This window comes from Mycteria americana, chromosome 7 (assembly GCF_035582795.1).
Source record: "Mycteria americana isolate JAX WOST 10 ecotype Jacksonville Zoo and Gardens chromosome 7, USCA_MyAme_1.0, whole genome shotgun sequence".
In the NCBI taxonomy this organism is placed as follows: Eukaryota; Metazoa; Chordata; class Aves; order Ciconiiformes; family Ciconiidae; genus Mycteria; species Mycteria americana.
Window position 1 is genome coordinate 51,100,585 of NC_134371.1, and position 14,056 is coordinate 51,114,640.

At 51.4% G+C, this 14,056-nt stretch overlaps 1 protein-coding gene across 1 annotated transcript; it reads left to right on the forward strand.

The window, feature by feature from the left end:
* Window positions 1-571: 571 nt before the first annotated feature.
* Window positions 572-13,570, forward strand: GFI1 (growth factor independent 1 transcriptional repressor). Its single transcript, XM_075509239.1, is given in 10 exon segments — window positions 572-793; window positions 795-866; window positions 2,228-2,254; window positions 2,411-2,453; window positions 2,456-2,638; window positions 2,901-3,107; window positions 7,819-8,234; window positions 8,324-8,461; window positions 10,067-10,232; window positions 12,318-13,570. Coding segments are annotated over 10 exon segments (1,653 nt in total). The 3' UTR covers window positions 12,497-13,570.
* Window positions 13,571-14,056: the final 486 nt, after the last annotated feature.

The window sequence follows — 14,056 nt, forward strand, 5'->3', positions numbered from 1 at the left end:
GGATGCTGCGGGGAGCCGGCTCGGCAGGGCGGGCGCCGGCTCCTCCGTCCCCTGCCCTCTGCCTCTGCCCGCCTTGAGTCAATCTGTGTTTTGAATCTGTGACTTGTTCTCGTTGCGGAAGTTGAAGGGGATCCAAGAATAGTTCAGATAGATGTGTGTAATTTCTAGAGCAGAACCCCGAGAGAAATGAAACGCCCGATTCCAGAATGACACTTCGATGTCACTTCAGCGGGCTCTGTGAGGTGGAATACGGTAAGACATTTTCATTTAAGGAAAAACGAGAGAGAAAGAGGAGGGGGAAAAGTGCTGATTTGTGAGGCTTTGGCTTTTTTTTTTAAAGCCTTTTTTTTTTTTTTTTTTTTTTTTTTTTTTGCAGAAGCTCCTAACGCTCAGGAAGTGGAATTTGTGGTTTAGGGGGCCGAGCTCTGAAGGAGTTGAGAGAGACAGAAAAGAAAAAAAAAGGCAACTCAAGCACCATTGCTCCTTAAAGGGAGGCTAAATTTAAAGTCACCCAAACTAGCAGGCTGCGGCGCAAACCCCGTCTGCAGCCCAGCTTCCTTCGCCCCTCCAAATGGGTAAGCGCTCTTGCTTTTCTCGCCTCGCGTGGGCGGGCTGGCCGGGGTGGCAGCGCCCCCTCTCCCCTCCTCTCCTCTCCTCTCCTCTCCTCTCCTCTCCTCTCCTCCCCGCCGGCCCCCCGCGCCGCTCCAGCCCTGCCTCAGCCGCGGCGGCTCGGGGAGGCGCCGGCCTCGCGCCCCCACAGCGGCGGCCGTTGGCGGGCGCGGGCCCCGCGTGCCGCCAGGCGCCAGCAGCGGCCGCGCGCGCGGCCCTCGGGCCAACGGCCGGCGGGAGGGAGGGGGAGAGCGGGGGCAGGTGCCCGCGGCGGAGCGGCGGCCAGGTGGGCTGTGGGACTCGCCTTCCCACGGGCCCGGCCCCAGCCCGGCAGGCTCCGGCCTTGGGCAGCGGGGCGGGGGAGGCCGGCGGCGCCTCCGCGGCGTGGCTTTTGGAGGGAAAAGCGCCGCGCCGGCAGGAAAACGCGGCAGAAGCGGCGCCGGCGCCCGGAGCCCCCCAACGGCTGCGGCTGCCGTTGGTGTCGGGGAGGGCGACGCGTTATCGGGCCCCTTTGATTTCTCGCCCCCCCGCTCGGCACCAGTCCCCGCTCAAGGATGAACCGAGGCGCAGGTGGGCCTGGGCAGCAACGCTCCCATCCGCCCGCCCGGCGCCGTGCCCGGGGGCGGTGCCTCCCCGGCGGCGCGGAGCGGCCCTGCCCCCGGCGGGCGCGGTGCTTCGCGGCGCAGCCAGGGTCGCCACCTGCGGGGCAGCTCTCGCGCCCCCGCCGACGGGCTCCGCTGCGGCCGGGGCAGGCGGGGCCGGGCCCCTTCTTTCCCCAGTCGCAAACCTGAGGCCACTGACGGGGGGGGGGGGGGAGCAACACGCCGAAGTCCCCCAAAAGAACCAAACGAACGTGGTTTAAACTCGCTTTTTGCAAAGTGTCGAGTGTAACGACAGAGGCGGCCCGGCGCTGGACGAGTTCGAGTGAACCTCTCCCGCCTTCCCCCGAGAAGCAGGTTCGGGGCAGCTCTGCTTAACTCGGCCCCTGTCCCCCTCGTCCCCCAGCTCCCCGCAGCCCCCCCTCAGGAGGTTTCCCACCTCGTCTCTCTCCCCGCCCCGGCTTTCGGTGCCCGCAGCTGCAAGGTGCCGCGACGCCAACAGCTGCGGGCTGCAGGAGAGATTCCGTTTTGTTCGTTTTCGCGTTATCGGTGGTTCGCGCTGGATGGGTGAATCAGTCCCTCCGACAGCAACAGCCTCTCAGGCGTCTGGTTTAGGCTGTCGGGTTCGTAACGACTCTCCCGCCCGTCCCGGCAGCAGCCCTGCGCCGTCCAGCCCGTTCTGGGTGGCAGGGACTGATAAGCCGTTTCGGGGGTGCGTTTTGTTGGCGCCGCTTCTGCCGCGGCTACCGGCGCGGGCGTAAACATGGAGGCGCGGTGCGCCTAGTCGGCCGAGTGCGGCCGCGCTCCCGCGGAGGGACGGGGGTGCACATGACCGGCCCCCCAGCTGCCTCGGCCCCCGCTCGTCCGACGAGCGGTGCCCGGCCGCTGCTGTTGCCTGTTCCCCGCGATCCGACAGCCGCCGTCGGGCCGGCATCCCTTCTCCGACGGGCCGGGCACCGCTCGCCGTCGGGCCGCCGGAGCGTGGCCGGGGCGGCCCCAGCGGCACCGGGGGTGGGCAGCGTTGGCCGGGGGCGGCAGGAGATCGAGTAGCTGCGCTCCGGGGAGGGGGGGCGAGGCGAGCGGGGCCGGGGGCGGTGGCTGGAGCCACCTGCGCGCCGCCACCTGGCGCACCGCCCCCGGCGAGCGGCCCCTCCCGGCCGGCGCCCCCGGCCCTCACCGGCGGGCTCGGCGCCTCCCCGCAGGTCGCCTCCCCGCCGCCGCCCCGCGGGAGACTCGGGGGTGACGTTCGCCGCCGCCGCCGTGCCCGGCGCTTGGAGAAGGAGTGTGGCCGCGCCGGCCGTGACAGCACCCCACCATGCCGAGGTCCTTCCTAGTGAAGAGCAAGAAAGCGCACAGCTACCACCAGCCCCGCTCCGCTGACGAGGACTACAGCCTGCGGCTGGAGACGGTGCTAGCCCAGATCTGTGCAGGTAGGAGTCCCTCGGTCGCAGCCTCGCTTGCGGCGGACACAGCCCGCCCGCCCCGCATCACCTCGCTGCCAGCGGCACCAGGACCGGCCGGTAGCAGTGCAAGACCCCCGGCACCGCAGCCCCTGCGGGGCGCCGGAGGGGCCGATGTGGGGCTGGAGAGAGTCCGGCAGCAAACCTTGGTGGGAGTGGGGCCGCCGCGGGAGGTGGCTGGCTCCCACCGCGGACCCGCACTGAGGAGCCCCTTGCCCCCTTTTCCCTGCAGACAGCAAGATCCCCGAGGACGCGGGGCTGTGCCGCACCGTCCTGCCCGATCCGGAGCCGTCCCAGGGGCGCTTCTCCCCGGAATCCCACCTTACCGAGGCTGCCGATGGCACCTCCGAGTCAGCGCCCAGCTGCGAGGGCAGCGTCTGCGACAGGGTGTCAGAGTTTGAGGATTTTTGGAGACCTCCCTCCCCCTCTGTCTCACCAGGTAGGACCAGGGCGAGAGGGTCCAGCTGCGTGTCTGTGTCGGTGCCGTGGGGCAATGTCTCATGGCTGGACTCCGCCGTCGAAAATGAGTGGAAGGGACAGATTTGCCTTTTCCCACGGGGGAAAAAGCAAATCTGTCCCTTCTACTCGTTTTCAAGTTATCTCTCTCGGGTTGCTTTTCCAGCCCATCTCCTGCTGCTCCCTTAGCAGCGGGAGATGGGCTGGGTGACAGGCTGTAGGAAAGCTGAAAGTTGTGATGCCATCGGGCGTTGATTTTTTGGTTTCTGATTAATTGCTAGAGGCAAGCCAGTTATGTTTTAAAGGTCCCGGCATTTTCCAACAGGGTCCTGCTACCCAGAGTTTAGATGTTTTTTAAGACAGTAAAAATTTCTACTAGGCTATCTATATACCTGTAGCAAACAGCGTTGACTTTGTGTTTTGTAGTACCTGCTAGACGTTTTCCCTAACTCCCTTTCAGGTTATTTCTTGCGTCTTGCCTATAAAAAGGATCTCTCCCTCTCCCTCCCTCCCTCCCTCCCCCTTCTCTCTCTTTGTGTTCTTTTTTGCTTTTCTAAAAACGCATTCGTAAAAACCAGATGAAAATAATGACGGTCAGATTTAAACACCCCAAATCCAGGAAACTCACACTTATGGCTGCAGCGCCTGTCTCTAGCTCCCTCGTCCTGCCTTTGATGTGGTTGGAGCAGTGGGAGATGCTGTCCCCAGCCTGGCGTGAATACTTATCTCGTTTAAAAATACAATGGTGTCATTTTATAACAAAAATATGTATATATAAAAACCACTTTATTGCCTTGGTTAAAAAGTGACAGCTGGAAAAAAGAACAATTTCTGTCTTAGCGAAGGAAAAATTGTCTCAGTTTTACCAACTGACAGCAGACGCCAGCAAATGAATGCTTAGTCCCGTTTCCCCACCGGTTTTCCCACTTCGTCTTTCTAGTGTCCTTGCATATCAACGGTGGATTGTAATGATGTGGGTTTGCATTTTTAAAGCCTCCCCCTCTTTTAAGAGTCCTAAAACCCTCTGAGGGGACATTCAAAATGCTGCCCAGTATCATCACAGCCAGCTACGGGACAGTTTCAGTCTGTGCAAATGACAGACCGGACCAAATGCAGGAATGCAGCAGTCTCTCTTTTGCTAATATTTCTGCACCAAGTGTAGCAATGTGTGTAATTTTTGTTCTAACAAATTTGTCCTGCTCCTCCTTCCCCAAATAATTACAGTTTCTGCACGGGAAACAGACCATTTCACGAAGTGTCTAAAAGACAGATGTAAAATGGAGCTGGTATTTACCAGGGCTGTTCTGCCTTTTCCTCCTCCCCACTCATTTCTTCCCCTGCTGTGGGATTCATTAGCTCCCCGCCAACCATCCAGCTACCCAAGGAAGGTATCTTTGCAAAATAAGGGTGACATCCCCAGATCAAGATTTTTTTGGGGGGAGGCGGGAGGGGAAGGCTGTTCTTGGGACTGTCTGATCCCCTTCACAGGAGGAACAGGAAGGTAAGAGACTCCAAGTACTGTAAGGAAAGAGCTTTATTAAATGAACCTCAGTGCACTGAGAGAGGTGCCGTTACGTTAATGATAAAGGCAGTGGCAGCAGGATTAGATAGTCGGGCTTCCTCCACAGCTGCCCCCCAACCCCTCTGCCTTCCAGCTGCTTTGTCAGATTCGGTGCAAAGCTGGAATTTGTGCCTAGGTCACTTCTGCAAGACACACTGGTGAGAGACTGGATTTCTAAGATTGTGTTTGTCTGGGTGGGGCACAGTTTCTGTGCTTTGACAGGCAGGGCAGATGAGAAATGATGTTTCTAAATCATGCTCAGGGCAGGTGTGGTGAGTAGTACTATCACCCCCTTATCACTAGAAGTGAACATAGGTGCAGGCTGCGCTTCAGTACGCAGTGAAAGCCAGATTTCAGGTTTGTCTTTGAGTGCTGTGCTGCCGATCCAGGCGGGCATGCACAGATACAATGCCTTTATAGGGTTGTTAACACTCTAACGTTGTTGAGTCCATCAGTGCAATTCACCTTGTTATTTAACCTCACTTTCTACGTGTGTCTGTAATCACATGTGCTTGCCTCATAGCTCAGTGCAGCAGTATATTAGTATCTCCTGATGAGCCTGTTGATGCTACAGTCTTGGAGGGAGCCTTTTACTGGGTATAAAGGAGTTGTGCAGAGAGTGTGGTGTTTTGTGGTCTGTGGAGGAGGACACTTGAATCTTTCTTTGCTGTGCATATCAATCTGTTCCCAACCATTTCAGGTTGCATTTGCCTTGCCTTCAAAAAAGAGCATTGATGTTTCTTCTCCCAGAAGTGGTCTATATAAAGGCTGCACAGAATTGCTAGGAAGAGGAGAGAGAATCTGTCTCTCTCTCCCTGCTCACCCCTTGGAGGCTGTGGAGTGGAGGAGAGGCAGACACAGAAGTGCCCTGCAGTGTGGCAGAGCAGGGTTTGCAGGTCACCTTGACACTGGGTACAGGGCTTGGATGGCTTGAGCTTGCCCCTGAGAAGTATAGCGTGAGTGGCTCCCCTGCACTTGTGCTTGAGAGGTCTCCAAAGCATGTGAGGTGATGGAAGGAACACTGCACGCAAACTGATCTGTGGTGCAATGTTCACCATGTCCCGTGTTGCCAGTTCCAAGGGCTCAAAAATCAGGTCAGCCTTCCCTCTCCTCTCACTCAACGGACTGGCTTAGAAATCAAGATTGTAAGTAATACCTTATGGATATTGAGTTCTAGTGTTGAAATATTGAGGGTTTGGGTTTTCATGCTTTTCTTTACAGTCTGGGCTAGAAGTTGACTTTAAGAGGAAAAAAAAGTTACAACAAGAACAAGCAGACAAAAGGAAAGCTGAGGGCCTGATGATATCATGCAGTTTCAAGAGCTGGGGCTTTAAGATAGTTTTGAATCTTGTGATAAAATCGTGAGAGATGGCAACACTGAAACTGGTTGCAAAGACACAAGATAGATGATGTGTCGCTGACCACAACTTTGCAGTCAGTGCAGAACAGGAAAAATCATGCTCAGCACCATGTCAGCTAATTTGATTTCATCGCTCTGTTCAAATGTCCCAGTTGGTATGTGCGCATATATTTCCAACCGAAAGACCGCTAATTTCAATGGAAGAATTTGAGACTGTTAACATCTGAAATTATGTAAAAGATAGGAAACAGTCAAGTCATTCAAATCTCAATTTTCACCTCATTTCCCACTCCCTTCTGTAACCCTCAGTGACCATCTGCCTATCCAAGTGGATATCCTAACACATCGTGCCTTCCTTCCCCAGCCCACCCCTCATTATCTTGGTTTGCGAAAGGTTGAAAAGGTCAAGAAAGCCATGGGAGCTGTGAGCTGACAGGAATGAGAAAAAGCAAGAGAGCAATTGTGGGTGGGCTAGTTTTTGGGTAAGGGAGGTTATCCCTTACAACTGGAAGCCCAAGTTGTAAGGGATGCCAATATCTCTGTGAAGGCATCGGCACTTCAGCAGTTCATTCATTCGTGTTTTCCTTGGTTCACTAAAACATTTGTCCAGTGGAGACATTTGACTCCCCCAGTGCTGCTGCCTGTTGTGATGAAGAGTGAAAGCAGAGCACCTCAGGCATTAATCAGCATCTCTGGCAGATACAGTTGGGGTCTGGTACCTCATGTTCCCTGCCCAACTGTGCTTTCCTCTATGCAAGGCTCCCTGAGCATTTGTGCCTTTAGACACTGATCTCAAAGGCTGTGTTCCTGCCATTGCATCAGACTCTGCTATGGGCCTCCCAAGTGTGATTCATCTTGTGGTGCCCACTGTCTTGGTCAGATGCTATTGCCAAAGGTGAGCCTGTTAGAGCCAACTGAAGCCATCTGAGCTTGTCCTGGTGGAAGATCGCTTTGACTATGACTGCTAGGAAAATCTTTTAGTGTCTTCAATTTTTATACTGGTGATTTTGTGAAGCTCAATGTTTTGCGTGGACTCAGTTTCTTTACTTGGAGAAACGCCGAGCAGTCTGAAACAACCATGATTTTATCTCGGATGAGGACTGATTTTAGTTTATTTTTTTCTGAAAAAGTGAGGTATGACATTCAAGCACCTCAGAAGCTGTTCTTTATTTCAATCATGCTGTAGTATATTTATGGACAGTTGTGGCATGAAGGTGAGAGACTAGATTTGGGCATTAAATTGTGCAACAAGCAGTTTTTAGTTTTGTTGAACAGCTAAATCTCGGCACTCTTGCTCCTTCTGGCATGTCCGTAATGTATATTTGCTATATGGATGTGTGTGATCTACATCAGAGCTTAAACATTTGGACTGTCACCTTTGATGCCCAACTTGGGACATAGTAGATACACTTTTCTGAGGAGCTGCAGATAAAACCAAAGGAAGTTGCAGATTGAGTTGTTTAGTGTCTCAACAGTCAAATCAGTGTGTACACACCTGGGCACCCAGAGATGGAGGTAGACAAAATCGGTGTCTACCTCAAATAAATCAAATTTAAATAATTTGATTGGGACAGCAGGTGAGTAGGTAGTAGTGGATGCACTGACCCTACTGTGCAATATAAAATGTCCTCCCATTAGAGATGAAAGGGCAGCCTTAATGTGCACTACAGGGGTCTGACTGTGGGCACAAGTCCGAGTCCTGAGACGATTCTGCCCCATGATAGTGGCTGGATTGTGAAGCGCACTAATTCCCATGCCCTTGTGTTTCTGCAGCCTCGGAGCAATCTGTGTGTCCGTCCCTAGATGAAGCACCCCCCTTTTCGGTGCCCTTCAAACCATACATGTGGAACAGCCTGGGTGGCTCCGAGCTGAGGCACCTTGTGCAAAGCTACAGGCCCTGCCCGACACTGGAGCGAACCTCAGCCCTGGGGCTCTTCTGCGAGCGAGGCTCCGAGCCTGCCCTCTACAGTGCAGAGTGTAGCTCTTCCCTTGGACTTTATGGTGACTTCGGCTCCCCGGGCCCGGGGCTGTTTGAGCGGGCGCCGGCAGCAGCACCTGGACTCTATGCCGAGACGCAGCCTGGGCTGCAGCAAGAGAAGGGGCCAGGTGGCATCAAAGTGGAGTCAGACCTCTTGTGCCGCCCATTGCTCATCAGCACTGGCTCTTACAAGTGTGTCAAGTGCAGCAAGGTAGGGATCCCTTTCTCCCACACTGGTTATGACTCTTCCCCAGCCCCTTCTCCCTGGCAAGCCTGACCCTGTGTACTCTCTCCCCTCAGGTCTTCTCCACGCCGCATGGCCTTGAGGTACATGTGCGCCGCTCACACAGTGGCACGAGGCCCTTTGCCTGTGACATGTGTGGCAAGACCTTCGGCCATGCAGTCAGCCTGGAGCAGCACAAGGCCGTGCACTCGCAGGTGAGAGCGGGGCAGACTGCCAGGATGAAGGTCTGAGGGCCAGGGCCAGCTGCTTGCTTCAGCCGGCACTGGGGAGGCCATGAAGGCAATCACAGGGCAGTAAGCGGGCATCTAAACTGAGGAGAGGAAGAGGACATGGTAGGGCTGCAGTGGGCAGTTGTGGGTGAAGAATATGGTGGCAAGCAGAGGAAAGGGTGGGCAGCTAGTGAGCAAAGGAGCAAATAAACAAATTAAAGAACACAGGCTTTGTTTCCATTCCCCAGACTTGCTTGCGTCTGTATTAAGCAATGGGCACTTTTGGCACTCCAGAAGTAACAGATAATAAATAATAAATTTTCACTCTCAGAGCTGGAAGTTGTAATGCGGATGTCAACTTTTTTTAACAGCTAAAGGAACTCACTGTGCTTTCTTTCGATGCAGCTCTCCTCATTCTTTCTCCTCCCCTCCCCCAAATAAGTGAGTCTTCCCTTGTTTGTAGTTATTGTGTCTGTGCAGGGAACATCTGAAGGACCAGTCAGGTATCGAGCACAGACTTCACCCGTCTCGACACACTCTGAGTCACACACCAAAAGAATATGGTAGTTAATTTTGGTAGGAGGACTTGTAACATTTTCCACCTGCTGATATTGTGCCATATTTCCCCTTCACCCACCCACTTGACCTGGCAAATCTTCCTTCTTCAGATTGGCTTTTGGAAGATAGAGTTACAAGCAGTGGTATTTTGCTAACTGTTTTATTTACAATTTCCTGAGTGTGCAACAGCAGAGCACACAATGAGGGGAAATATCTCATCACCCATTAAATAATGGTGAAAAGAGCAGCACTGCATATTGTGTCCATGGAGGGGACAACGTTTCAGGGAGAGTGCATTAAAAGCCAAATAAACTAAGGTGATTGTATGAAAGTATAGCAGGAAGAGGAAGGTGTGATGGTAGTTAAGGGATGGAAAGAAGAGATGATTTATGGTGGAAGAAAGTGGTGGAGAGGAGTGTGTGAAGGAGAGGAGAGAGACAGCAAGATCTTAATGCATTTAGTTCGATATGTTCAAGTAGTAAGCCAAAAAGCTGTTTTCCCCAGGTGCTCTAGGTACCTTTCACTTGAATTGTAATGGAACTACAAATAAGCAGTTAGTTGCTACCCTACCAGCAAAGTCAGCCTGCCACAAAGGTTTCCCAGGAGAGTCAAGCAGACCTCAGCACCCAGTTTCCTGTGTACAGTGAAGAGGTGGCCTCTGAACAGTGCTGGAGCTGTTGGGCTTTCCAGTGGAGTTATCGTGTCTTGGGCCCCTGTTGAAATGTGCAGGCAGACTGTGCCTGGTCGGTCAGGGCTGCTCCCACTTGGCCATTCCTGCCAGCAGGAAAAGCTGTTCAATTAAATTTTTGTGAGGAGCAGTGCACAGAACTGGGAGAGGGTGCATTACCTTTTTTTATCATGTGGTGCTATTATGCCAGTGTAGCATCTCCTCAGGCCAGTCCAACTCTCTGGAGAAGTGGAAGTGCTTGCTAAGGCAGAACGGGCAACACTGATGTGCTGCTGGGGAGTTTGTTGCTGGTGGGATCGCTAGTGTGGTGTAACGTGTGTGTGTTTGGGCTCCTCTCTCTGCAGGAACGCAGCTTTGATTGTAAGATTTGTGGCAAGAGTTTTAAGAGATCTTCTACTTTGTCCACCCACCTGCTCATCCACTCGGACACCCGGCCTTATCCATGTCAGTACTGTGGGAAGCGGTTCCACCAGAAATCTGATATGAAGAAACACACCTTCATTCACACAGGTCAGCCCTGCAGCTGGTGGTGTTCAACCTCAACTGTGGGGGCAGGTCGCTGAAGAGGTCTCTCTGCAGCAGTCCATTCCTCCTCAGCTGGGACAGTACGTGCACCTCCCCGTGGTTCTCACTGCCCTGCTGCTGTTCATGCTATCTGAGCTCTACTCGTGCAAAGGAGGGTGATTTGAATATGGTTTCATGAACAGCAGCTGCAAAATAACCCAAATCCTCGCAATCCAATCAGTGTTCCCTTAATAGGATCCACCAATGTTTATTCAAAGGGCTTTTGTGTAAGATGATTTGTACAGTATTATATTCGTGTAGCCTTGATTTACAGCTGAGGTCCCTGGAAAATGACATGTGAATTTTATTGCAGCATTTCTTTTTGCAGGATCTACCAGTTTACAATAGGAACAACAGGAGTCTCCTCCTGTAGACCAAACACTAAACTGGAGGGCCTAGGGTCCAACGCTTAGTCTAAATATTTGTTCAGAGATTGTCTGCACTTCCACCCGGACTTTCTGAGAAATGGCTGCAGTTTGATACAGAATGGAAGGCGAGATGCAGAGTTCTCAAGTTTCACTGTTAGTAATAAACATGGAAACTAATGAAGTGCAGGTGAATCACCGAAGGAAATTGTTTTAAAAATATCATTCAGTGAGAAGGCAGGTTTATCAGAAATCTTTAAAAGAAAATCTTGCCTTTCAGACCTGCACCATTCACTTAAATTAGAGGGAAATTAATGATATATGAGATACAGAAGCATTTGTAGACACAAAATCACAGCTGTACTGGCCAAACCCAAGGTTCAGATGACCAAAATAGTGTTTTCTGATAGTGACCACTAGCAGATATCAAGGGTGAAGCCTAAAAATGGCAAATGTGTAGAAAGATGGCATTATATACCAAGCACTGCTTGGTTGCGACTTTTCTAGATGACAAGCCGTGAACAATGAATGTTACTTATAAAGATTTTCCACCAGATGTTTGCTGGATGAAAATGAACTATTTAGGAAGTAACACAAAAAGTATCGCCATAGTAACTTTTCAAATGAGGCTTAGGTAGAATTTCAGCCAAATTCTGAATCAGTCAAAACCATTATTCTGTTGTGAGATCAGAAACAGTGCCTGGGCTTTTAAATTGCTAATATAAAACCAGGTCCTTAACTGAATCAGGGATCCCTTTCATATGCAGCATACACTTGTGAACTGAACCTCCAGCACATTTTGTATTATTTTATGTTTCTAAGAACCTGATCTTCAACTGTGCAAAGAGTTTGTTGCTCCAGCTGAAGTCAGTAGGCTCTGCAGGTGCAAAGCCACTCTGAAAATCAGGCTTGGTTTTGTGGTTGGGTTCCCTTTTATGCATTATTTGATAATAAACACTATGAAAATGCACTGAGATCCTGCTCCCATGGAGGCCAGGGGAGTTTTGCCACTGACCCTTCTGTAGGAGAAGTTCCAGAGGCTGGATTTATTCCTATTTACATTATTTGCCTGCAGGAGAACTTCAGGGCTGGCTCCAGGTGGCTGCTAGCATTTCAGTGAGGGGAACGGAGAGAAGAGCAGATCTCTGGATGAACCCTGCCCTTCAGGGTTCACTTAAGGGCCCTCATACCTCCTTTGGGGACAGACCCCAGCTCACTAGGTTTGGCTTAACAAATCTATTCCACCCACCCCCATGCTGATGTTATGATAATTGATGTCAGGCATTCGGCACGACTGGGGGTCTTTCCAGGAGTTCCTGATGTTTCTAGGACACAAAGCCAGTTTAAATTGCAGAGTCGATGCAGCCAAATGTATTCCCAAGTTACAGTGTCCTGGGAGCACTCTGTGCTTCAGGCTGCTCCCAGGACTATACTGGGCCAATGGAGGTACAGCCAACTCCAGGCCTGCTCAGCTGCAGTGCAGGCTCAGCTAATGCTCCGGGGCTCCCAAATGCATGTTTTTTATAAGAATGACTTCTTTGGTAATCACACAGGAATCACTTTGATTAGCTCTAAGGCCCAGTGTGCATTTCCTGTTGCTCTGGTCCTGTCTAAGCAGCATGTCGCCTTTTTCACACCCTCTCTCTCTCCCACCTTCTGCTTGCAGGTGAGAAGCCTCACAAGTGCCAGGTGTGTGGAAAAGCCTTTAGTCAGAGCTCCAACCTCATCACCCACAGTCGGAAGCACACAGGCTTCAAGCCCTTTGGCTGTGATCTGTGTGGCAAAGGCTTCCAACGAAAGGTGGATTTACGGAGACACCGGGAGACACAGCACGGCCTGAAATGAGTCCCAGCTGCAATAGGGAAAGCACTTACAACACTATGAGAACAGAATCCCTTGGCTTCCCCGCTGGATCCGAGCCCTGTCCTGAGCACAGACGCTGGCATTACCTTTCTGACCAGGAGCTCGGAGAGGAAAGGACAGGGCTGTGCATTGACAGCTCAACCTGAGTGACTGTGAAAGCGGAAATTAAAGGCTGGGGTTTCTCTTTTTCTCTCCCCCTCTCTGTTTCTGAAATAACACTGGAAAATAAGCCTTTTAGATATGAAGCCTGATACTCCGAAGACGAATAAGCTACCAAATATCTGTAAGCTGGAAAATACTTCTCCCATGGCCAAGATGAACCCCCTGAAGTTTTCAGTAGCTTGAATCACCTTGCAGGGACACATGGGTATAACAGTGTTTACATGGTAATGACAGAGAGCCATCAGCATGTGGTGTGGGGAGTGCTTGCCTTGGTTGAGTTTCCGTGCTGAATGGCTTTACTCTTGGTTTCCTGTTAGGAAAACCTGGAGGATCAGGACTGAACTGTGCAGTTTGACATCTTGCTGGTTTTCAAGCAAAAGTACCAGCTTGGGCCTGATCCTGCTCTCACTTGTTCTGGTGCAAATCGGGAGCTGCATTAACCGTTACAGAGAGGCTCTTTTTATCTTCCCAGAGCCATCTCTCTGTCTGTGCAAGGCCTGGCTGTGTGCGGGTGTGTTTGAGGCATGGGGGGTTACTTCTTGCTACATCCACTGGGGAGAAGGAAGCTTGTGAAAGACAAGTGGAAAAGCCAAAGCACAGAGTTATGCCTTACAACTAGAAACCCATCCAACAAGTGATCGTGACTGAGGAGGGCAGGAGCACCGGGGAGGCACAGGCTTTCTGTTCAGAACCATTACTGGCTGCCACACTCTGGGCTTGTTCTAATAACTAGAAAATAGCTACTCAATAGCATCATTTGTATATCTGGTTTTGTTTTTTAATTTTTAAAAGGAAACTCAGCTGAGGTGGGCAGGAATCATTATAAAAATATAATTGACTGAATTTGCCTTAAATGACCCTGCATGTACCTCAGTTAAAAAAATGCTGTTTTTACTTTGTTGACAGGTTTGTAAATGTCCTTCTTTAGATTTTATGGAGTGTCTTATGTTTATTGGTACATATTTATTGGAACAATGTTTTAAGTTAATAAAGTATTGACGATGGTCCAGAGTGATTTTCATTCCATATGTAACTTCAGCACATTTGTGAATGTCAGCCGTTAGAATAATACACCATACTGATGGTCAGGGATTTGGCATTCAAGGAGGGAATGCAGGCACAGCAGAATTTGCACAAAGGCTCTGGTGATTAAAGAACACCACTGTCATATTTATTTGTTCAACTCCCACTGATTTCACACTTCTGAAGACTGGGGTATACTGTGCTTAGGACTATCACCATAAAACGGTTTAGAGAGGAAATAGCAGTTTTAAGTGTCTGCTTTGGAGATGTAGTCTGCCAGAAGTCCCTGCTCAGCCCAGGAGGAACTTGAATGTCCTCCTGAAAGATTAAATGTCCAGGAGTTTGCAGGGACACCTG